Source organism: Podarcis bocagei, assembly GCF_964188305.1.
Source record: "Podarcis bocagei genome assembly, chromosome: 16".
Lineage (NCBI taxonomy): Eukaryota > Metazoa > Chordata > Lepidosauria > Squamata > Lacertidae > Podarcis > Podarcis bocagei.
Genome location: NC_138142.1, coordinates 2,515,345 through 2,538,145, shown reverse-complemented (window position 1 = coordinate 2,538,145; position 22,801 = coordinate 2,515,345). Strand labels below are relative to the sequence as shown.

The following is a 22,801-nucleotide window of genomic DNA, read 5'->3' as shown; positions in this document are numbered from 1 at the left end:
TCCCGTAGCCGACTGCCACTGAGGAGCGTGCGCGCCAATTTGAGCGTCTGAGGCGGCGGCGGCGGCTTCTGTGGGGAGAGGTGCGCGGGGGTTGGCCGGGGGAGGCTCGAGTGGGGCTGGAGCCGGGCGGGGAGGCGAGGCGAGGGTTGGCGGCTGCCTCCCAGAGCTGCCCGGCGGCTGGGCTTCTCCTGTGGGATTTCTGGCTGCTGGGAGCCGGGCGGGAGGGAGGCGGCCCTCTCTCCCATTACCCAGGAAAATGTCAAATGGGGGCGCGTGTGACTAACACAGGACTCTCCCAGGCTGGGTTTTTTTAAAAAAGAAGCTAAAACAAACATATTAAAATACATTTTAATAGATAAAATATTTTAATAGATTTAAGTGCAGTTATATTTTTCCAGAGGAGTAGCTACTGTATTTGTATATGAAAAACCTAAAGTTTTGAACTCTCTATTACTGTCTCTCACAGCCAATATACATAAATTAGTGTGTAAAGAGCCTTAGGATTTAATGCTATTTATGATATTTTTATTAGTCAGAAAAACTGTATAGAGCGATGTTTGTATATTGGAGGCAGGATATATTCCTAAAATAGAAGAATGGGAAAATGAGTTTCATGGTGTTGATGTTTCTGCTCAATTGACTAGTTAGTTTTGTCTTCTTTAATGTGTGTGGTATTATCTTATTGAGAACTGGAGATATTTTATTGAATACTAGGAAAAACCCAGGTCGTGCCTCTAATACTGGTGATACATTTGATATGTTTAATCTTGTACTTTTAAAGTATATATTTTAAGAAGTATAATTATTTTTAAAAGTTAAACTCGCCCCCCCCCCCGTTTATTCTCTTATAAAAGGGAAAGCTTATTCTCCTACATTTCTACCAGCTAAATACAGTAAATGCATTTCAAATTTTTGCCTGTGGGGACATTGCTTAAAAACACAGCATGGTTATTTTGTCTTAATACAAAGGTTCAAATCATTACTTTGCTGGTCTATGTTGTTCATTAGTTTCTCTTCTGATTTTCTCCAGGGCCATGTGGGATACTGTGGAGCTGTTGGGTGGGGATGATACAGGGAGTGGTGCCCTGTATCATATTAACACACTGCTTAAAGTCACCGCTTCTGAAAAGGTAGAATTTCTTTTTGTGGCATCACTGCAAGAGAAGACTATGTAAAGACCTGTATAATGAATAACTTTAAAACTGAACTAAAAATCATGTTGACGGATGTTTCAAAGGTGCCACTGACTATTGATTTGTCCTGTCAGTTGAAATGGGACTATAACTTAGGTTAACCTACTGTGGCATTATGGGCTGTAGTATCTGGTCAGCATCTAGATCTTCCAGAGGGCCACATTATTATAATAAATAATAAATAGTAATAAATAATAAATTTTATTTATACCCCGGCCAAGACTGGGCTCAGGGCAGCTAGCACCAAATACATAATACGTACATTAAAAACACAAAATCAAACAATTACCGCATTTTTCGCTATATAGGACGCACTTTTTCCCCTTCAAAAATGAAGGGGAAATGTGTGTGCGTCCTATGGAGTGAAGACATCTAATTATATATATTGATTACGTTAGGTCAGTGTTTCCCAACCTTTTTTGGGCAAAGGCACACTTGTTTGATGAAAAAAATCTCGAGGCACACCACCATTACAGCCCCGTGACGTCAGCGCGCAGCGTCACGCCGGGAGGGACGCACGAAAGTGTAAGTTTCAATTTCTTTCCCTCCCCCTTGCCGGGGAACCTCCAAGCTTTGGGGGTGGGGGGGGAGGAGGCAGCAAAGCGAGGCAGGAAGGAGAGCGCGGCTTGGCTGGGTGAGCTTTGGCAGGGGCAGGGAATGAGAGCCGCGAGGCGGGCGCTGCGGACGGAGGCGCTGCCCGCCGAGCTCGCAGGCAGCCAGGCAGGCAGACGGCGAGAGCCCCGCGCTGGGCGGCCTCTCCTCGCCGCCGCCGCCCCGCCTCTCGCCGCCCGACTCCCTCCAGGCAACATCTCGCGGCACACTAGTGTGCCGCGGAACAGTGGTTGGGAAACACTGCGTTAGGTGAGCCTCCTTGTTCCACAACCAGGGAACCACCACTGAAAATGCCTGTTCTTGTGTTGCCACCCTCTGGGCCTCCCGTGAGGGGGCACACGAAGAAGGGCCTCAGATGATGATCCCAGGGTCTAGATTGGTTCAAATGGGAAGAGGCATTGAGGTATTGGGGTCCTGAGCCTTATATGTCAAGAGCAACATGTTGAATTGGAAATTATTTAGTAGGCAGTGCAGTTGGGCTATGATTGGTGTTATGTGCTCACAATGTCTTGCCTAGGTGAGCAACCTGACTTGCATTCTGTACTAGCTGAAGTTTCCAAACCATTTTCAGAGGCAGCCGCACATATAACGCACTGCAGTAATCTAACCTGGGGGTTACCAGAGCGTAGACAACAGAAGTTAGGGCGGCTATCCAGATGGGGTGTAGCTGAGCCATGCCATGCCACCAAGGCCACCTGAGCCTCAAGTAACAGTAATGGATCCAGAAGTACACCCAAACTAGGTACCTACTCTTTCAGAGGGAGAGTAACCCAATCAAGAGCAGGCAACCTCCCATTTGTCTTGTCTAGGGAAGCATCCATTAACAGTGCCCCTGTCTTAAATGGATCGGGCTTCAATTTCTTGGCCAGGGTGGATAAAAATCAATGATTTTTAAAATAATAATTAAAAATTTGATTTTTTTAAAATTTAAATTGATTTTTTGATTTAAATTGGATTTTTAAAAATAAAATGCTTTTGGAGGGAAAATCTTTCTACAGATAGTTTTCTATTTAAGTTACATTATACAGTGGTACCTCGGGTTACAGACGCTTCAGGTTACAGACTCCACTAACCCAGAAATAGTACCTCAGGTTATGAACTTTGCTTCAGGATGAGAACAGAAATCGTACTCCTGCGGCGCGGTGGCAGCAGGAGGCCCCATTAGCTCAAGTGGTACCTCAGGTTAAGAACAGACCTCCAGAACGAATTAAGTTCTTAACCAGAAGTACCACTGTAGTCCAAAGGCTGCTCATCAGAAAATAAGGATTTATTTTAATTTTTTGATAAATGAATTCCATTAATCCATTCACAATGCCATGCTCTTCCAGAGGTTTCTGTAAGATTATTTGGGGCAGTTTTTCTAATGAGAAGATATTATCACATATGCTTGTTTTTGCAGTTCTCAAAAGTGTGAATTTGTGTCTGCAGAGATGACATGCCTTTTCTTCACAGGAAAAATGTTATAAAATAAACATACAGAGTTGAGGAAAAAACCTTAATCCCATTGTTCCTTTGCAAATTCATATTCACAGAATCAACCCCTTACCTCTTAAATGCTGAGTTCCAAGAGGTTCAATGAATAGTGGAATAGATCTGCACAAGTAGCTAAGTGTGAAGCAGTAAAAATGAAAGTGCAAACCTTGTGAGCAGAATACTCCACAAATCTTGGGATCTTTGTGTAATGATTGTGCAACTCAGACTTGAGGCAAGTGCTGGAGGCTCTTCAGGGCTGGCAACCTCTTCCCAGTCCCACTGGGTTCCAACAACTGCACCAACACTTAACTGTACAGAATACACACCTGAATCCAAAGAGGGGTGGTGGTGGTGGAAATAGTAACTGGGATCTGTAAGTCCTTGGTGAGACTTTGAATTGCTTGCCAGACAACTAATAAGAGTTCACTGGTTCCAGGTCCTTCTTCCCAGAGCTTGCCTGACATTGTCCAAACAATAAAGTCTACCTGGAACTTCCGTCCTGCAGCAGGAATCCCTGAACTTCTCTGCTCCAATCCTTTGCTCCCCTTTTCCAGCTTTCCAGCTGTTCATTCTGCAAGCCTGTTCCAGCCTAGGCCTACCACCTGTATCTCTCCCCCCCCCCCCCCGCACTCTAGAAAAAGAAAGGCCAGCCTCTCCAAAGCCAGGGCTGCTGGGAGATATAGCCCCTTTTAGATTCCATTACATTTGTGTGTAAGGTCTAAGTTTTTTTTTAAAAAAATTGTTTAACCACATCAGTTAACAAACATGGAAACATATGCTATGTTATCATTTTAGTTAAATAAATGATTTGTTATTAAGGAAATTGGTTTCCCCCCCTCCTTCCAATAAAGTACAGCAGAAAAGTTGTCCAAATATGAAGTTATTAAACCTCACAATAATTTCATAATTATCGGTCTATGTATTTCTAATAGTATAACCAAATCAGTAATTTTTTATATAACTAAAAACCACTATGAAAATTTATTATTCCAAAAATGAAACATTCATCTGGTTGTAAATATTAAGATTATACCAGCAAGAATGAGCCTTTCTGTAAAATAGTGATTTAAATCAAGTCTTACTGACTAGTGATTTAAATTGTGATTTAAATAGATTTTATTTAAATCAAATCCACCCTGTTCTTGGCTCTCATCCAGTCCACGACCGAGACAAGACATCGGTCCAGTCAGATGCTAGATTTTGTGCTAGATACACACAGAAAGTTACAACACACAATTTAATCCGGACAGACTGCTTATCTGTTTGTATTTGTAAATAAATTCTGTTTATGTTCAGATGCTTTATTTTATTGGTCAGGTTTTGTCTAACCCAAAGTTATATGGCTGTTCCTCCCGTGATGGATGTGTGTTGGTGGCTGACAGAACAGTGGTGGTGCTTGATAATATTTGCCAGTCTCTTAGGATGTTTCTTCAGTTTGGTGAGTTTACCATTTTGTATCTTGAAGCAGCCATAAATTGAATACTTGGAACTTTCAACGTAGTGTACCTCAGTTTGTTTTCTTAATTAAAATCTGTGCTCTGATCTGGAGTTTTGCATGTTCTGTGATATGGTTTTGAAATCCTGAACACAAGAACTCTTTCCCCTTTGAAGGAAACAGATCAGCCTGGTGCTGTCATGCCCTTATAAAATCACTTGATCAGGGCAGTGGCTCTCAGTATTAATGTTAGTATATTCTAGACACATAGCCCAAATTTTTAAAAGTTTGTCAAAATAATTTTGCCATCTTTTGACCTATGAGTTGTTAAGACAGTAATAACTATCTAGTATTTCCCACAGCAGAGGAGTGTATGAGGCAAAAATTCACTGCATCTCATTATGTAATAATAATACATCGTCATTTCTGAATATAGTCACCCGTTGTGGTATCTGAATACTTCTTTTTAAAACCTTTTAGAGACTGAGGTGGAAGTTGTTGGATTGTGTCAAGAAGCACAGTTTCTTGTGATTGGGGAGAGAAGTGGAAACCTACATCTGATTCATGTATCAACAAAGCAAACCTTGTTAACTAATGTATGTAGCTTATTTCTTTTTTGCTTCTATATGACTATATGCAGCTGCCTCAGACATGCTTAAATATATGAGTTTCTAAAAAGTTGCCTCATACTGGTTGCATTGATATGTGACACTAAACCCTGGGGATAAACCTAGGTGAGCTTTGGCTCACTTATGGCCCCCTTCCTTTTCCTCCTTTTGCTGATTGCAAGGAAGAGATTGCAAGCTTTTGCTTATATTTTCAGCTAACTGTAGTTACTCATTTTGTCCAAGAACTGTGGTTAGGGTTAAATATAGTTTAGGGAAATAAAGTAGGATTGTAAACTATTGTTTGAAGTTGGCTTTCTCCCTAAACCATAGTTAGTACTAACCATAGTTTGTCTGGATTTAAACATAGCAAGTAACCATAGTAGATAAGAGGCTTGGCATGTAATACTAAACCATAGTTCAGTGTTACTTCTGAACCATTCCAGCCCAGTTACATCAATAGTCCAGTGTTATCAAATCAGTTGAATTTCCTGCTTTGCTATCAGAGGTCTATTTCACTAGAGATGCTGGTAATTGAACTGTGGGACTTACGGGTGTGAAGCATATATTCAACAATTGAACTTTAGTTTTGGTATCCTGGTGAATTTCTGCTGTTGATGTGCTGACTGATTTTAAACTATAATAGATACTAATGTAATTTACAAAATTCATGATTTGAGTAGGATTAAATTAATATGTGGTGTAAATTACATTGCTTTTTTGAAACTCATTCTAACAACCTTTTTTAAATTAAAAATGTGTTTAGATGTTGGTTCAAAGATCGTCAAATGACAGGACTTATCTGAATCTTATTCTAGAAAAAGATAATGGAGATACAGGTACGATATTTTTTCTGAATAAGCTCAGGTTTTTCTCTTGTAAGCTCAGGTTGAGTGGGGGAGGGGAGGAAATGTAATGCCACAGAATTCTGCCTGATACAGGATACTTATATGATGCTGATTTGAACTTGATTCTGTGAATTTTCATCATATTTCAACTTGTGCACCCTTGATTATTTTTATTTACTTTGATTTCAATTACCTTGGTGTAAACCAAGTTTTCTTCCTTTATTTGCTCATGTTTGGAGATGCCAGGTGGCAGTTCCTTTACTTGAAGATCACATGGACACAATTTGATAACCCTTGCTGGGAAAACTTCTTGATATTTACCTTGTCTTTGGTTATTTTGATAGGAACCTACCATGCATTTATTCTCACAAACAGTGGCTTCTTCTGCATTACGCACCTCCCATTTGCCAAAACTCAGGAAGGTAGGACAATGTTGTTTTAGATCTAAAGCCTAATTGTGCATCATTGCATGGAAACATGTAGTAAGAGATGGAGTTTTTCTTTCTGCTTTCTGTAATGATTAGAATCTCAGGTTTGTAATGTGCTGAGCACCAACATCTTAATACTGCAGGAGCAAGAGATTTTGTTAAAGTGGTAACTGATTATGTGTATTAATTGAATTGCACTGGCTTTGATAATCTTTATTGGTTTGTAGTATTCAATGCAGACCAATTTCAATATGTTTGCTTTAGAGAGCCAACAATAACCACACAACTGCTGCAATTGTAATATTTATAAATGAATGCAGGATACTTTTCACATGACCTTGAGCAGGACTTCAGGAACATTTAGTGTTGCTTTCTCAGTATCACAGCTTGTTGTGGTGTATTAACCAGAGATTGTAGTTTGCAACTAACTGGTTAGTTTAACAAGTTGTCTTCATAATCCATGGCTTGATGTTGGCTTATTTTGAAACTAACCAGAGTTTGTTGTAAACTGAGATTTTTGATTTCTTCACAATTATAATCTGGGATTTTGTGAAAGTGAAATTAAATGCTACCAAATCCTCACAATCTTTTCAGAGGAGAATTGTGTGTGTGTGTGTGTGTGTGTGAGAGAGAGAGAGAGAGAGAGAGAGAGAGAGAGAGAGAGACAGACAGACAGACAGACAGAGGGAGGTGTGTGCAGGTGGGTTGTTCAGTTTTGTTTCAACTCTTGCATGTAGTTTTAAATTGTGGATTAATTTTGCATATGAATGTGGCCATTGAGTCATCTGGAGTTACCTGCCTTGTAAGCATACTTGTGTCATGCTCTAGTCTGGACTGTATGAACTGATCTGTGCTGGTGGTAGTGGTGGATTTTGCCTTTGGTCTGTTCTAAATCTAGTATTTATGACAATATTTTTCTTTCTTTGTTCAACATATATCTAGCCAAAGTGTTTTGTTTTATATTCTTGATCATGCAGATTTACAAAAACTGAATGTTATTGTCTATCTTTATTTTAAATAACAGTATCAATATTTATTGCTTAATTATTAGATAAAATTCAGAGGAGTAGATGAGTTATCCGGCTGCAATCCTAACCTCTTTTCCTGAGAGGAAGCTGCATTGAATTCACTAGGAATTACTTCTGAGTAAACATGGTTAGGGTTGTGCTGCAATACAGTGGTGCCTCGCAAGACGAAATTAATTCGTTCCGCAAGTCTCTTCGTCTTGCGAGTTTTTCGTCTTGCGATGCACGGTTTCCCATAGGAATGCATTGAAAATCAATTAATGCGTTCCTAGGGAAACCGCCTTCAGACCAGGTCCGGGGACACTCTGTCCCCGGACCTCTTCTGAAGGCTGGGGGGGGGGGACAAGGGCTTTTCTTCCCACCCCCAGCATTTTAAAAAACCCCGGGACAGCGGAGGACTTCTCCCCTGTCCGGGCGATCTTAAAATGCTGGCGGGCGGCTTTTTAAAATCGCCCTGGGACAGCGGAGGACTTCTCCGCTGTCCGGGGCGATTTAAAAGCCCCTGGGAAGGCAGGCAGGGGGGACAAAGACTTTTGCCCCCCGCCAGCCTTCAGAAGAGGTCCTGGACCTCTTCTGAAGGCGGGCGGGGGGCGAAAGTCTTTGCTCCCCCCGCCTGTCTTCAAAAGCCCTCCGGGACAGCGGAGAAACGCGCTGTGTTTCTCCGCTCTCCCGGGAAGGCAGGCAGGGGGGAACAAAGACTTTCGCCCCCCGCCCACCTTCAGAAGGTGTTCCCTCCCCGCCGCCCGGCTTTGGAACGATGCTCCGAAGCCGGGCGGCGGGGGCAGGTGTTCCCGCCCCGCCGCCCGGCTTCGGAGGAGCCTTCCGAAGCCCGGCAGCGGCGGGAGGAGGTGTTCCCGCCCCGCCGCCCGGCTTTGGAGCATCGTTCCGAAGCCCGGCAGCGGCGGGAGGAGGCGTTCCCGCCCCACCGCCCGGCTTCGGAGGAGGTCCGAGGACAGTGGGGAAGACGCGCTGCGCTTCCCCGCTGTCCCGGATATTTCCCTATGGGCTGTCGTCTTGCGAAGCAAGCCCATAGGGAAATTCGTCTTGCGAAGCGCCTCCAAAACAGAAAACCCTTTCGTCTAGCGGGTTTTCCGTCTTGCGAGGCGTTTGTCTTGCGAGGTACCACTGTAGTATTATAACCAGCAAGGAAAAAGTATACAGTGGTATCTCGTGTTGCGTAACCTCCAGGTTATGGAATCTTCGGGTTATGGCTGTGGCAAACCCGGAAGTATATACTTCTGGGTTTCACCCCAGGCACTGAAGTGCTCCATCGCTCCGCTTGCGTGCGCAGAAGGGTGCCTCCAGTTATGAAGTTTTTGGGATACGGCCGGGGCTCCGGAACGGATCCCATTCGGAACTGTAGGTACCACTGTAATGAGACTTTTTCAAAGACTGATATATCATGGTATTAGATTTCATTGATGCACAGACACTAGTCCATGGAAGCTTAAATTACACTAACCTGTTAGTCTTAAACTGCTTCCAAGACTCTTTCTTTATCTATGTATACTATAAGTTATTGTAGTAAGCTACTGCAGCTGCAAATTTCCTGAAGTATACGTTAAAAAATAGGCCAGGCTAATAAATGTGTGATCAGTAAAGAGTTTACAGAAATCAAATCTGCCTTCCGAATCTGTGACTACAACAGCCCAATAGAAAATACTTTAAAAAAATAGATATGTAATGTTGCTTTTCTCAACACACATTTTATGTTTATGCAGCAATTGACAAGCTGGACTTCAATTCTGCAAAGAAGGCAAGTGGGAGCATTCATATATCTTATATATTGTGTTTTGGTTTTTGAAATAGTTTGGTTGTGATTCATAGTACTGGGTGTGTGTACGGATCTACTAGGGATGCAAAATGTTAATTGCCACATTAAAAATGAATTAATATATCACATTTGTAATCCACTGCTCTTCTGTGATGGAGATTAAGCAGAGTAAGTTATTCTTTCCACTTACCTCAGGAACAGGACGATGCATCACACTATTGATGGAAGGAGAGACCTTCCCCTGTTCCAGGAAGCTGAAGAGATTTCATAGAGCTTTGCTAACATTCTTATAAGGATAGCTGCCAGATTCAAGGTTGACATCTCTGACCCTGATGGAAAAGTATGCCCTATATGAAAGCAGATGGCAAGCACCAACTTCTCTCATGGGCAGGAGAGAATGCCTCTTCTAAGATGAAATAAAAAAATTCCTTCCAGTAGCACCTTAAAGACCAACTAAGTTAGTTCTTGGTATGAGCTTTCGTGTGCATGCACACTTCTTCAGATACACTGAAACAGAAGTTGCCAGATCCTTCTATATAGTGAGGCTCATCTCAGCTATCTGCCAATCTCCCATTCCCACCACCCTTCTGAGTAATACCCCTCCCCACCTTCTCACTACAGTGGTGCCGCGCAAGACGAAATTAATTGGTTCCGCAAGTTTTTTCTTCTTGCGAGTTTTTCGTCTTGCGAAGCACGGTTTTCCATAGGAATGCATTGAAAATCAATTAATGCGTTCCTAGGGAAACCGCTTGCCAGGCTGGCGGTGCGGAGAAGGGCTTTTCTCCGCACCGCAAGCCTTCAGGACAGGTACGGGAACAGAGGGGAAGGGGCGCAGCGCTTTCCCTCTGTTCCCGGGGCTTGCGTGGGAGGAGGGTTTTTCCTCCCCGCCGCCAACATTCAGAACAGCATTCTGAATGTTGGCGGTGGGAAGGAAAACCCTCCTCCCACCCCAAGTCTTCAGGAAAGCCATCCGATGCCGCGCGGCGGGAGGAGGCGTTCCCCCCCCCGCCCGGCATCGGAGCTTCGTTCCGATGCCGCGCGCCGGGAGGAGGCTTCCCCCCCCCGCCCGGCATCGGAGCTTCGTTCCGATGCCGCGCGGGGGGGGAGGAGGCGTCCCCCCCCCGCCCGGCATCGGAGCTTCGTTCCGATGCCGCGCGCCGGGAGGAGGCGTTCCCCCCCCGCCCGGCATCGGAGCTTCGTTCCGATGCCGCGCTGGGGGGGGAGGAGGCGTTCCCCCCCCGCCCGGCATCGGAGCTTCGTTCCGATGCCGCGCGGGGGGGGAGGAGGCGTTCCCCCCCGCCCGGCATCGGAGCTTCGTTCCGATGCCGCGCGGGGGGGGGAGGAGGCGTTCCCCCCCCGCGCCCGACATCGGAGCTTCGTTCCGATGCCGCGCGGCGGGAGGAGGCGTTCCCCCGCTGTCCCGGAGATTTCCCTATGGGCTGTCGTCTTGCGAGGCAAGCCCATAGGGAAATTCGTTTTGCGAAGCGCCTCCAAAACGGAAAACCCTTTCGTCTAGCGGGTTTTCCGTCTTGCGAGGCGTTCGTCTTGCGGGGTACCACTGTATATAGAAGGATCTGGCAACTTCTGTTTCAGTGTATCTGAAGAAGTGTGCACGCACACGAAAGCTCATACCAAGAACTAACTTAGTTGGTCTTTAAGGTGCTACTGGAAGGAATTTTTTTATTTTGACTATGGCAGACCAACACGGCTACCTATCTGTAACTCTTCTAAGATGATGCCTGCTGCAACACATGCGTGCATCACCTTATTAATAAATAAAGCAAATATGCTTATTCCTTTAGAAATGCTATTTTTATCCATATCCAAATATCTGAAATGTAATTGATAAAACTACTTGGCTAAAGAATTCATTAGGTTTTTTTAATCAAGTTACTCCTCCAAATTAATTTATCATTTCTCTTGCGATTGTGAGTTATTTCTACCACTTTAACAAAAAGTAAAATCTGTGAGTGGCTATTTGTCTACCTTACAGTTACAAGGGCAGGTGGAAACATGTTTTATTTCTACAAAAGACTATCACACCATTGGCTGCCTGACTTCCACAACTAAGCACACAACTAACAAGATCACTTTGATAATAGGGGTAAGTATTATTATTTAAATACCTTTGTCTGTGAACTTCCTGCAGCAATCTGTGCTGACTTCAGGGTGTGCGCAAAATATTTGGCTTCTGTAGTCCCTATTATGTGTTCCCATCTCTCTGTTGAGAGATTTTGTACCCAGGTGTGTTTTGCTCTTTTTGTCTTCATATGTCTAAGGCCACAAAATGTGTCATTTGATGTTGTTTCCTTTTCTCAGCCACTTCATTGCTAGCTGTTGCAGAGACAAGCAACATCATGGTTGAATATCCCTAGTGTTATAAGAATTTAAGGTCTCAAATATATAAATTAAATGTTCATAAACTTACAAGGCCCATAAACACATACGTAAGTATATAAACCACATGTCTGGAACAGTGCAGGAAAGCAGTCCTGAAGCCTTTTTGACTTTCCCAGTGACCTCAAATATTCCTCTGCAGCAAGGGAGGCAAATGGGGAAAGCCCCATTGTCTCTTTGCTCATAAATCCTGTCTTAAGGGTGTATCTGTGTTTGAATAGAGTGAGGCTGTGACCTGGATTCAGGAACTAAAGTATTAACCATCACAAAAGAGTAGCCAGACTGCCCAGGTAATGCAATCAGAGACCATTATCAATCAATCAGTGACCATTACTGGTATCCTGGCCTTAGGCTTCTGCTGTAGGCTGCCCCTTCTGTGATGTATGTATGATGTATTGGGGGGTGGTCTTAGGCTTGCAGGGTGGTAATTTCAAAAAGTCTATATAAGGGCAGGCACACCTTTATTCTGGGTTCCTCCTCCCTCCTGCGTGTGGGGAGTGAGGACCCTGTTGCAACAGTTTAATAAAGATCAGGCTTACTAGCTGCTTTGCTTCTCAATACTCTGGTTGGCCTCTGTTATTTTCTCTTATCGATAGGGGACCTACATAAGGACTTTATACAGGCTTTTGGGTACCCCATAAGGGAAAAAGAGCAGTTTTTCTTATAACACTACATAGGTCTGGCAAGCGGGGGCATAGAAGTAATGTCTAGTTCCTGTTCGGATGTATGGGCACTGGAAGTGCTAATTTCAGCTTCCTGGCATTTTTATCCTCGGGGGACGATGACCCATTAATGTGATGATATATTAATGTGATATGTGCAGTGATCTACATGCAGGTTACAGCTGGGCTCCAAGCACCTTCTTCATAAAGGGGATTTAAATAGTAGTAATAATTTTATTATTTCTATTATTTATACCACCCATCTGATTGGGTTTCCCCAGCCACTCTGGGCGGCTTCCAACAAAATATTAAAAATATGATAAAAGTATCAGACATTAAAAACTTCCCTAACAGGGCTGCCTTCAGATGCCTTCTAAAAGACAGATAGTTGTTTATTTCCTTGACAACTGATGGGAGGACTTTCCACATGGCTGGCGCCACTACCGAGAAGGCCCTCTGCCTGGTTCCCTGTAACAGTCTACAAAAATGCAAATGCAACACGCTGGCTAATAACTGTTAGTAAATATATAATCGGTATGATGTCATTCGAAATATACAAATAAGCCACTTCAAAACAATATATATATCATACAACACATCTCACAAAATATACAAGTAACTGCAAGACAGTGCATCCGGAATAGTTCAACTGTTTCGGAATAAAGTCTTCATCAGTGAATAATTATCAATGAAATATACATACTAGTGAAGAACATACTAGTGGATCAGGGAGACCTTCATACCTGCCCACCCCATCCCCCCAAAACAATACTTCCGTCTTGTCAGGATTCAGTTAGCTTCCAGCCACTCACATAGGACCTTTACTGCATTCACTGGTTCTGATTTAAAAGAGATGTAGAGCTGGGTATCATCTGCATAATGGTGAACGCCCAGCCCAATCCCCCGATGATCTTTCTCAGCAGCTTCATATTCATGTTGAAAACATGGGGGAGAGGATTAAGCCCTGAAGCACCCCGCAAGTGAGAGCCCAGGGGTCTGAACACTCATCCCCCAACACCACTTTCTGGATATGGCCCGGGAGGAAGGAGCAGAATCACTGCATAACAGGGCTCCCAACTCCTCTAGATGGCCCAGAAGGATTTTGTAATGTGTGTAGCAGTTGCAATTCAAAGCAGCACTGGAAAAATCCACCAGCAACTGGTGGCCCAGAGTCTTCCAAAAATGTGATGCTGAGCCCAGAAATTGGGGTGGGAGAGGGTTCCAACTTGGCTATTACAATTTTAAAATCTTTGTGCCTATGATTTTCATAAGAACTAAATATCTTGAGAATCACTGATTAGGTCTGTTGTGAAACAGAATGCAGGTTTCTGATACAAATACTTTTCTTAAAAGGGTACAGGTGACTGTGTGATATCTGTGTGGGAGGTGAATCCTAACAAAAGGCAGATAAGCATTCAAAGCGTTGCTGATTCAAGTTTGATTGAAGGTATGTTTTCTAGGCATAGGCATCCTAAAGAACTCTTTTTTTCAAAGACTTAGTTTCCCACGACCTTTGGTATTTATTTAAAAGCCTTTGTTTCCATACTCTTCCAGCTTGTCAATATCTTTTTTAAATTGTGCTGCCCAGAACTGGACACAGCAGGTCAAGCGTGATCTGACCAAGGTGGAATAGAGCAATACTATGGTTTCCCTTGATCTAGACACTATACTTCTGTTGATGCAGCCTAGAAGAGCATTAGCCTTTTTTGCTGCTGCATCACACTGTTGACTCATGTTCAGCTTGTGGTCTACTAAGACTTTTAGGTCTTTTTCTAAGTTCTTATGCTGGGGGGGGGGGGTGCCGGAAAAAGCCACTCCTGGAATCTGCAAGTGACTAACAAAGGCATGAACTTTGGATTTCTGAACTGTACATGGTTGCACTAAATAAAACCTGGAAAAGACAGGTTGGAGTCCTGGCTGTTTACTTGCAAGCAACCACCTAGAAACCTGATATTTTCACATGTACTATTGACAATCCAGGTGTCCTCCATCTTATATTTGTGCAGCTGGTTATGCCTGCCTAAGTGTGTTACCCTACAAAGGGGGTCTGGAAATAGCCAGTCCTTTTTAGCCAAATAAAGGCAAGCAGCATCTTGGAAAGGGTTCAGATTTATTGCAGACTGTTGTAAGAATAAATGATCCAGAGGAATTATGGACTCCGAGCATACATTTCAAAACCTCTTTATAGCTTTTGCTTTACACGATTAATTTGTGATCAATTCTTTTCAGCAATACGATTGGATAACAGAACATGAACAGCTTCATTGGTTTACAAAAATTATTCTCCTATCTACCAGCAATACAGTGGCAACAGATAGTTCTGAGCAAAGTTTATAGATTCACTATTCTTCTGTCTCATACAAATGCCTTTGAAGTTTCTAGTCTGCGAAGGGCAATGAGCTCTTGGCGTGTTTTGCTAAGCTGATAAGAAAACAAGAGGCCCTGCTTGCTAGGAAAAAGACAGAAATATTCTCAGGTGGGGATGCAGGGAGAAAATGCTTAAACTTCCAACTCTATGATTCTATTACTCTACAGTGTAAATCCTTCATTTACTCAATTGACAGATTATCTGATTGATACTGGACATCTCTGGCTTTGGGATTTAATGAGCATTACATGTGTGGAAAGAGAGAGATGACTGTGACTCTCCAGATGCTGCTGGACTGCAGCTACTATCCTCATCATTGCCAATGCCATCATCATTTTATTATTTGTATCTCACACATCTGACTGGGTTGCCCCAGCCACTCTGGGCGGCTTTGAACATATATAAAACATAATAAAATATTAAACATTAAAAAACTTGCCTGACTGCTGGTCCTACTGGCTAGGGCTGTATTGGAGTCCTGTAATATCTGGAGGGCCGCAGGTTCCACACCCCTATTTTACAGTTTCTATTTCAAATGCAACTTTTTAAAGCAAGAAATTAACAGACTTACATCCTTTTTTCCTTTTTACATTTTTTACAGCTGCAAAAATGCTTCAGGTTGTAGATGAATTATTGTTTGTCTTGGATAATGAGGCAAGTGCTATTTTGATTTATTTGTTGCCCAGTTTTACAGATTGCTCCTGGATAAGGTCATGTTCCATAGTTTCAGTATTTGGCAAATGGACAATTAGGAAGAAAAAGTTTGTTTCCACTAGTGGAATTCAGAGGCATTCATAACCATGATGAGCTCTTATTTAAATGGTTAATTAATATATTGAACTTTGGTTATGTTTTAAGAATGTTTAAGATAAAGGCTACTTATATTTTTAATTGATTTTTCATTTCAAGTAACAAAGCATACCCATACAAGGAATATAGAGTTTAGAAAAGAAGGAAAAATAGCAGCTGATGATTTTAGTTTTAGATGTTTCAAGAAAGTCAGTCAAATGAAAGTGTTTCTCAATAAGGTTCCATGACTTGATGGAGGGTGAAAACCTTGTTCGATTGTCTTAACAAAGTCAGTAAAAGGATACCATGTCGAGGTGTGAGCCCCCCCCCCCCCCGATTGATACTCCTTTTGTGAAATGGTTAATTTGTCCACAAGTAGGATTTCCAGGGTTCAAAATTTGCCATGCACATTTTGCACCTGGCTATCAGTGCCTGAAGTCTCCACCATCTGGTGGTGCATATCTAGGGATTCATGGAACTTGACTGTTTTTGCATACTAGCAACACATCCTGTCATGTGGGACCAATGTGAGAGAAGATGTGCACTGTGGAGAAAAAATGGAAACGATGAAGGGACAGAAGCCATTGACAGCCCTGATTAATGAGCACGACAGATTATCCACCAAAATAGAAATGTTTGTTTCATAGTATGAAAGATCTAAGTATTAGAAATGTATACCTTCATGGTTCATATAGTCAAAGGTAATAGGTCTTAATTAGTTACATCATAATGACACTTTTGTTTTCTTTTTCTTGTAGAATGGTTTGTCTTTGTGGAATATTTGCACTCTTACCATGATTTGGAACTGTTGTTCTGTTCACATTGAAGAATTTATTCTGATTTCAGAATCGGATTTTTCAGCAGCTGCAGGGTAAATTCAGGATTATAGCATACTTGCTGAGAAATTTGAAAGGGTGTGCCACAGCAGAATGGCTCCTCCCCATGCCTCTTACCAGAGCTGATGCCCCTACTTTCTTGAAATTTTGTATTCACTGACTTCAGAATCAGCCCCTGGGAACAAAGAAGGACCTAATTTCTGAGCAGACATCCATAGGAATGGGCTGTGTTTATGTGTTGTGTGACTAATCAGTTGTTATTGAACTACATCTCTGGCCAGTAGCCATGTTCCATGCTGAAAAACAGGGGTGTTGGGAATCCATGATCATTGCAGGGCCACAGGTTTCTTGTCTCCATATGGCAAGGATAGGCAACTTGGTGCCCCCTCCTGATGGAGCCAGCCTGGTGCAGTGGTTAGAGTATCCAACTGGGTTCAAATTCTCACTCAGCCGTGAAGCTCACTGGGCGACCTTGGACCAGTCACTGTCTCTCAGACTAACCTACATCACAGAATAGAATGGGGAGAGTGAGAATCATTTATGCCACTTTGAGCTCCTTGGAGGAAAGGTGAGATACCAATGTAATAAATAACTAAAGTACTGAAATAAAATGTAAATGGTGATGGCTCATAACTTTTGTCATTAGTTGATGCATTTCCCTTCTTTTGTTAAGACAGGGGATTGCCAGTCTTAAGCTAGTTGCTTTGACAAACCCTGATGATGGCAAACAGGTAATTGTCTTCTATCAAAGAAAAGCTTCAAAACATTGTGCCTGTATTTTGGCAGCATCCTTTAGGATTATCCTAATTGCACTATTTCTCTGTAGATGAGGAACATCGTGGTGTTTTCACTGCCTACTATGCACCAGCTCTATTCTTTGGAAACTACTAATGTTTCTTCATTGATTCAGAGCGGAATAAATACGGTATGTTTTTCTCTTTTCTTCAATCCTAAGTAAGGCTGACGAGGGGGAATGTAAAAAGAAATCCAAGTCAGAGTTTAAGTATTGTAGGATTTGGTACAGTGATTCATCAGATATTAAAAGCTTCCCTAAACAGGTCTGCCTTCAAATGTCTTCTAAAAGTCCGATAGTTGTTTATTTCTTTGACATCTTGTACAGTTAAGGCACATGGTACATATTGTTTCCCATGCAGGATACAATTTACTTTTTGGAAGGAATGTATGAAAATAACCAAAGGTAAGTTTGCACTTTAATAAAATACAATAAAAAGCTGCTTCTTTATTTTTGATGGTTATCAAAGCTCTTTTTTAAACCACACACTCATTTCTAGGGCATCAGACCATCCAGTCTCACTTCTGGTATTGAGATGCTTAACTGAAGCCTTGCCTGAGAACAGGTATACATATATTTTGACTTCTACTACTGCTTATGTAGAAAATTTGGTACTTGTGATATGGCTGAGCCAAAGTTAAGTGTGTCGTAAGCCTCAATAACTTCAAAGTGAAAGAGTTAAACATATGCTTAACATTACAATCCTATAAGTGTCCACTCACGAGTAAGTCCTATTGAGTTAATTGCAGACTCATTCTCCCAGTAAGAACATAGGAAGAGAAACTTATCTCCAGATGGAAATCCCTAAAGGTAAATGAAATGGTCTTTGGACCAAGAAACCTCTGAAATCAGTTTCTTTACATCTAAGAGAATAATCACTAAAATGATTGCATAGATAGCACCTCTTTCTTGTCTTAATGTCAGATAATTTCAGCTACCACAGCTGCTTGCTGGAGAGAGTGCAAGGAGGTTTGGTCATATTTCCTTATGTGGTGGTCCTGTAAGGCAGTCCTCAGTTATTTAATTGTAGAATTGTAGAGCTGAAAGGAACCCCTAGGGTCATCTAGTCCAGTGTTCCCCAACCTTGGGCCTCCAGCTGTTTTTGGACTACAACTCCCACCATCCCTCGCTAGCAAGACCAGTGGTCAAGGATGATGGGAATTGTAGTCCAAAAACAGCTGGAGGCCCAAGGTTGGGGAACACTGATTCTAGTCCAACTCCCTTCAATGGAGGAATCACAACTAAAGCATCTGTCAGAGGTGGCCATCCAGCCTCTGCTTAAAAACCTCCAAGGAAAGAGAGTCCACCCTCCTTCAAGGGAGTCTGCTCCACTGTCAGAAGGTTCTTCCTGATGTTAAGTCTGAATCTTTTTTCTTATAACTTGAAACCATTCATTTGTGTCCTATCCTCCAGAGCAGGAGAAAACTAGCTTGCTGCATCTTCCTTGTGGCAGCCCTTTACATATTTGAAGATTGCTGTCGTATCTCCTCTTTTCCTGGCTTGACAATCCCTGCTCCCTGAACCATTCCTTATAAGGCTTTTTCTGTGGTGGAGAAGCCTTGCTGAGTGCATTGGTGGTGGGAAAATAGCTAGTTTAGTTAGTATACCAGCCTGTGCCTGTAGATCTCAGGGGGGTTCGCAACATAAAATTACAATATAAGCTCCCCCCCCCCCAATACATAATAAAAATAAGAACAAAAACAAGTCAAAATCCCCCTCCCGCAACACATTTAAAAAGGGATTGGATGTCAATCAGCCAAAGGCCTGGGAGAAGAGGAACATTTTCTCCTGGTGCCTAAAGGTGTATAATGAAGAGTGGGTTTCTCCCACTCTATTTATTTATCCCCCTCCCACTGGCCCAAGGTTGTGATCATGTAACTAAAGTGAGTGTAAGTAATTAGATGAATAGATTTAACTGGCTGTAACCATTTTTAAGTGTGAGGCAACAGCAATTCGTTTTCTCCCCCTTTTTAGACTGAGCCGTTTACTTCACAAGCACAAATTTACTGAAGCTGAGAATTTTGCTGTTCAGTTTGGACTGGATGTTGAGGTAAAGGACTTTGTCTGCAAATCGTACCTCATCACTTACTGCCAACTGCAAAACCACAATGATATAAGTAGACAAGGAAGCTCTCTCTGGTAGCTTCTATGCCTACTCATTCCAGTCACCCACTACAGCAGGAGTTTTAAATGTAAATTTCAAAATTGTTAATGGAGGCAAGGGACTGGTAAAGAATAAACAAATGTTCTGCAAAATTTTCTCTGACAATACTAGACAGGCCTGCTACTCTGAAAATAAAGAAGATTTTTTCCCCAAAGGGGAAATAATGTGTTATGTGTGTTTTTAAAAAACAACAGAACGTTTACAAAGTGAAAATGAGCTCTATTTTGGAGAGATTGGCTTCAGAGTCTGTTGCCGGAGATTGCCAGTCAGCCTGGCTAGAACTTGTGGCTCAAGCTAAAGAAACGCTGGATAAAATAAAGGTATGGATTTATCCTACTATATTTATTTAAAAGCATTTTTATACCACTTTATATACAAAATATCTAAGCGACCTACTACATAGAGTGCACTGCAGCAATCCAGTCTCAAGGCTGCTGATAGCCAGGATATCCCTTTCAATGAGCTGTTGTAGGCATTTCAGCCAAAGCTGGTAAAAGGTACTCATAGTCACAGAGACTAGAACCTCCAATGATCAATGATGGATCCATGAGTACTCCCACACTATGCTCCAGTTCCTTCAGAGGGTGTGCAATTCTGTCTATAAAGGCAATTCACCTGTTTTCTGGATCCAATTACCTCTCACCCACAGGACCTCCATCTGACCAGGATTCAGCTGCAGTTTATTAGCCCTTACCAGGTTCAGAGCCTAGACCGCTACACCTATGGAGAAGCCATACTCTATGCGTGTCTTGTGCATGTGTATCTGTAGCTCTCTTGTAGTAGATAATTTGCACATGGGTGTATGTGAAAGGTTTTTCTTTTAAGCTGTTTAGAAGATAAGTTTATTCTGTGTTTTTAATTGTTTCTCCTTCTAAATAGGATAACCAGTTTGTAACTGACTACTGCATAAATACACCATGGCCAATATATGAAAGTGCTCGGGAAATGCTGAACTATGCTAGAAGCAGGGTAGGTTTTGATAGGTGCTTTCACACATCCTACTCGACTAGGGCCTTGGGAGACCCATCTTGGAGGAAGAGGTGTGGGACCCCATAGAGAATTGAAGCTTAGCTGAGGGCCTGGAAGAACCTGCTACAGTTCTAAAGCAGTGTAAAGTACCTAGTGTCACCTGGGTTGCTGACAACCTCTCCAGCCACATTACTGGCTTTGCCTCAAACCCTGATCTTTTCGCTCACCCAAACCTTAAGAGGGAAGATGGCAGAGCATCTGGTGGGAAGCCTCTGGGAAGTCAGCCTCTGGGAAGTTATCACCAGGTGTCTCTGTAGGATGAAGTCTCTTTGGACGAAAGAGTCAAAAATTGCAGCTGAGAACAATGGCCCAGGAGATGACCAAGAAGGGCAGGGGCTGGCAGGGAGATTCTAAGCTGGGTTAACAGTTGCTCACTGAGTTCCCTCTAGAGCTCTCTTGCGCAGGCCCTGCTCCAGCATTAGATATTGGTCACCGACATCCAGAACCAAACCTAGTTTACAGCCTAGCCATGTAGAATTTTTTGTTACAATGTTTGCATTGGACTGCAAGTTAATTTAGCACTTATCATTTCAGATCCTGAAGAGAAATGACAAAACTGTTTCTTTCTTGACTGGGGACCCAGCATCTCTTACAGAGGTAATGAAAATCAAACTATCCTAGACCTTTAAATTATTACTGGGATGTGGGTGAAATGAGGAACTGGAAAGAGAACCTTGGCCTCTACACTCTGGCTTGGCTCCTCTAGCAAGTGTATAGAGGCTGTGAGGCGGGGCACTGATATTTCTTCTTGTCAAGGGCACAAGGGAGTGTCAGTATGCTTCTGACTCAAGCACTGCATTATGCTGTTTCATCTACAGAGTGAAACATTTAAATTTATTTTAATACATTTCTGCTCTACTTTTTAGGGCAGACCTTCACAAGGTAGTTTATAATGAGAATAGTAATGAAACAATTAATGAATAACATAGTAAAGAATAGCAACATATACCGTATTTTTCGCCCCATAGGACGCACCGGCCCATAGGACGCATCAAGTTTTTTGGGGGGAAATAAAGGAAAAAAAATTTATTTCCCCCCCCCAGGCGCTTGTGGGGCAGGCAGCGGGGAGAAGCACTCTTCTCCCCGCCGCCCGCCTTGCGATCAGGTCCGGGGACAGCAGGGAGACGCAGCGCGTCTCCCTGCTGTCCCCGGAGTGGTGGGGCAGGCAGCGGGGAGAAGTGCTCTTCTCCCCCCAGCCACCTTGCGATCAGGTCCGGGGACAGCAGGGAGACGCAGCGCGTCTCCCTGCTGTCCCCGGAGTGGTGGGGCAGGCAGCGGGGAGAAGCACTCTTCTCCCCGCCGCCCGCCTTGCGATCAGGTCCGGGGACAGCAGAGAGACGCAGCGCGTCTCCCTGCTGTCCCCGGAGTGGTGGGGCAGGCAGCGGGGAGAAGCGCTCTTCTCCCCCCGCCCGCCTTGCGATCAGGTCCGGGGACAGCAGAGAGACGCAGCGCGTCTCCCTGCTGTCCCCGGAGTGGTGGGGCAGGCAGCGGGGAGAAGCGCTCTTCTCCCCCCGCCCGCCTTGCGATCAGGTCCGGGGACAGCAGAGAGACGCAGCGCGTCTCCCTGCTGTCCCCGGAGTGGTGGGGCAGGCAGCGGGGAGAAGCGCTCTTCTCCCCGCCGCCCGCCTTGCGATCAGGTCCGGGGACAGCAGGGAGACGCGCTGCGTCTCCCTGCTGTCCCCGGAGTGGTGGGGCAGGCAGCGGGGAGAAGCACTCTTCTCCCCGCCGTCAGCCTCCAAACCACTTCGGGAGACAGCGGGATGGCGGCGTTCCGCCTCCCTCTGTCCCCCGACCTTGTGGGGCTGGCGCTGGGGCTCTCCTGAAGCCTGGAGAGCGAGAGGGGTCGGTGCGCACCAACCCCTCTCGCTCTCCAGGCTTCAGTGAAAGCCTGCATTCGCCCCATAAGACGCACCCACATTTCCCCTTCATTTTTGGAGGGGAAAAAGTGCGTCTTATAGGGCGAAAAATACGGTAAAAGTTATTTTCCAACTGGATGAAAAGGCTTAGGTGTTCATTTTGTATTGTTTTTCAAGTTTTTCCAGCCATTTTTGTGCTATTCAAAATATTTTAGCTGTTTTTGTGACGTGTGTAGATCAACTTGAGAGATATATGTAAAAGGTGATTTAATAATTTTTAAAATGCCTCCCTAATAAAAAAATTTTTGGCAGAATTAAAGCAAATGCCCTTCTAGGATCTGCTTAGAATGCCACAAGATGTAAGCAAGTGGCATTTTCAGAGGAGATTCCAGAAAAGTCTAAAAAGGCTCAGCCCATCCCTGATATCCTCTAACCTAATCGTGCACAGTGGAATACTGAGTTGGCAGTTCTGAAGAATTTGTCAGTTTATTGGCAGATCTCTTGTTAAATGTGC

At 43.4% G+C, this 22,801-nt stretch overlaps 1 protein-coding gene across 5 annotated transcripts in view; it reads left to right on the top strand.

Moving 5' to 3' along the window:
* The first annotated feature begins 1,010 nt into the window (after nucleotides 1–1,010).
* KNTC1 (kinetochore associated 1) overlaps nucleotides 1,011–22,801 on the top strand; it is an 81,219-nt gene continuing 59,428 nt past the window's right edge. For 4 of the 5 annotated variants that reach the window (XM_081175326.1, XM_081175324.1, XM_081175325.1 and 1 more), the window contains exons 1-18: nucleotides 1,011–1,130; nucleotides 4,596–4,716; nucleotides 5,194–5,309; nucleotides 6,085–6,157; nucleotides 6,511–6,588; nucleotides 9,341–9,375; nucleotides 11,387–11,497; nucleotides 13,806–13,899; nucleotides 15,422–15,474; nucleotides 16,368–16,480; nucleotides 17,119–17,176; nucleotides 17,272–17,370; nucleotides 17,600–17,643; nucleotides 17,738–17,803; nucleotides 19,213–19,288; nucleotides 19,597–19,722; nucleotides 20,282–20,371; nucleotides 20,966–21,028. In XM_081175326.1, coding sequence (XP_081031452.1) covers nucleotides 1,035–1,130; nucleotides 4,596–4,716; nucleotides 5,194–5,309; nucleotides 6,085–6,157; nucleotides 6,511–6,588; nucleotides 9,341–9,375; nucleotides 11,387–11,497; nucleotides 13,806–13,899; nucleotides 15,422–15,474; nucleotides 16,368–16,480; nucleotides 17,119–17,176; nucleotides 17,272–17,370; nucleotides 17,600–17,643; nucleotides 17,738–17,803; nucleotides 19,213–19,288; nucleotides 19,597–19,722; nucleotides 20,282–20,371; nucleotides 20,966–21,028 — 1,512 coding nt within the window. In that variant the 5' untranslated portion in view covers nucleotides 1,011–1,034. Of the gene's footprint in view, nucleotides 1,131–4,595; nucleotides 4,717–5,193; nucleotides 5,310–6,084; nucleotides 6,158–6,510; nucleotides 6,589–9,340; nucleotides 9,376–11,386; nucleotides 11,498–13,805; nucleotides 13,900–15,421; nucleotides 15,475–16,367; nucleotides 16,481–17,118; nucleotides 17,177–17,271; nucleotides 17,371–17,599; nucleotides 17,644–17,737; nucleotides 17,804–19,212; nucleotides 19,289–19,596; nucleotides 19,723–20,281; nucleotides 20,372–20,965; nucleotides 21,029–22,801 lie in introns of those variants that run through there. The other variant, XM_081175327.1, reaches the window with a different exon arrangement.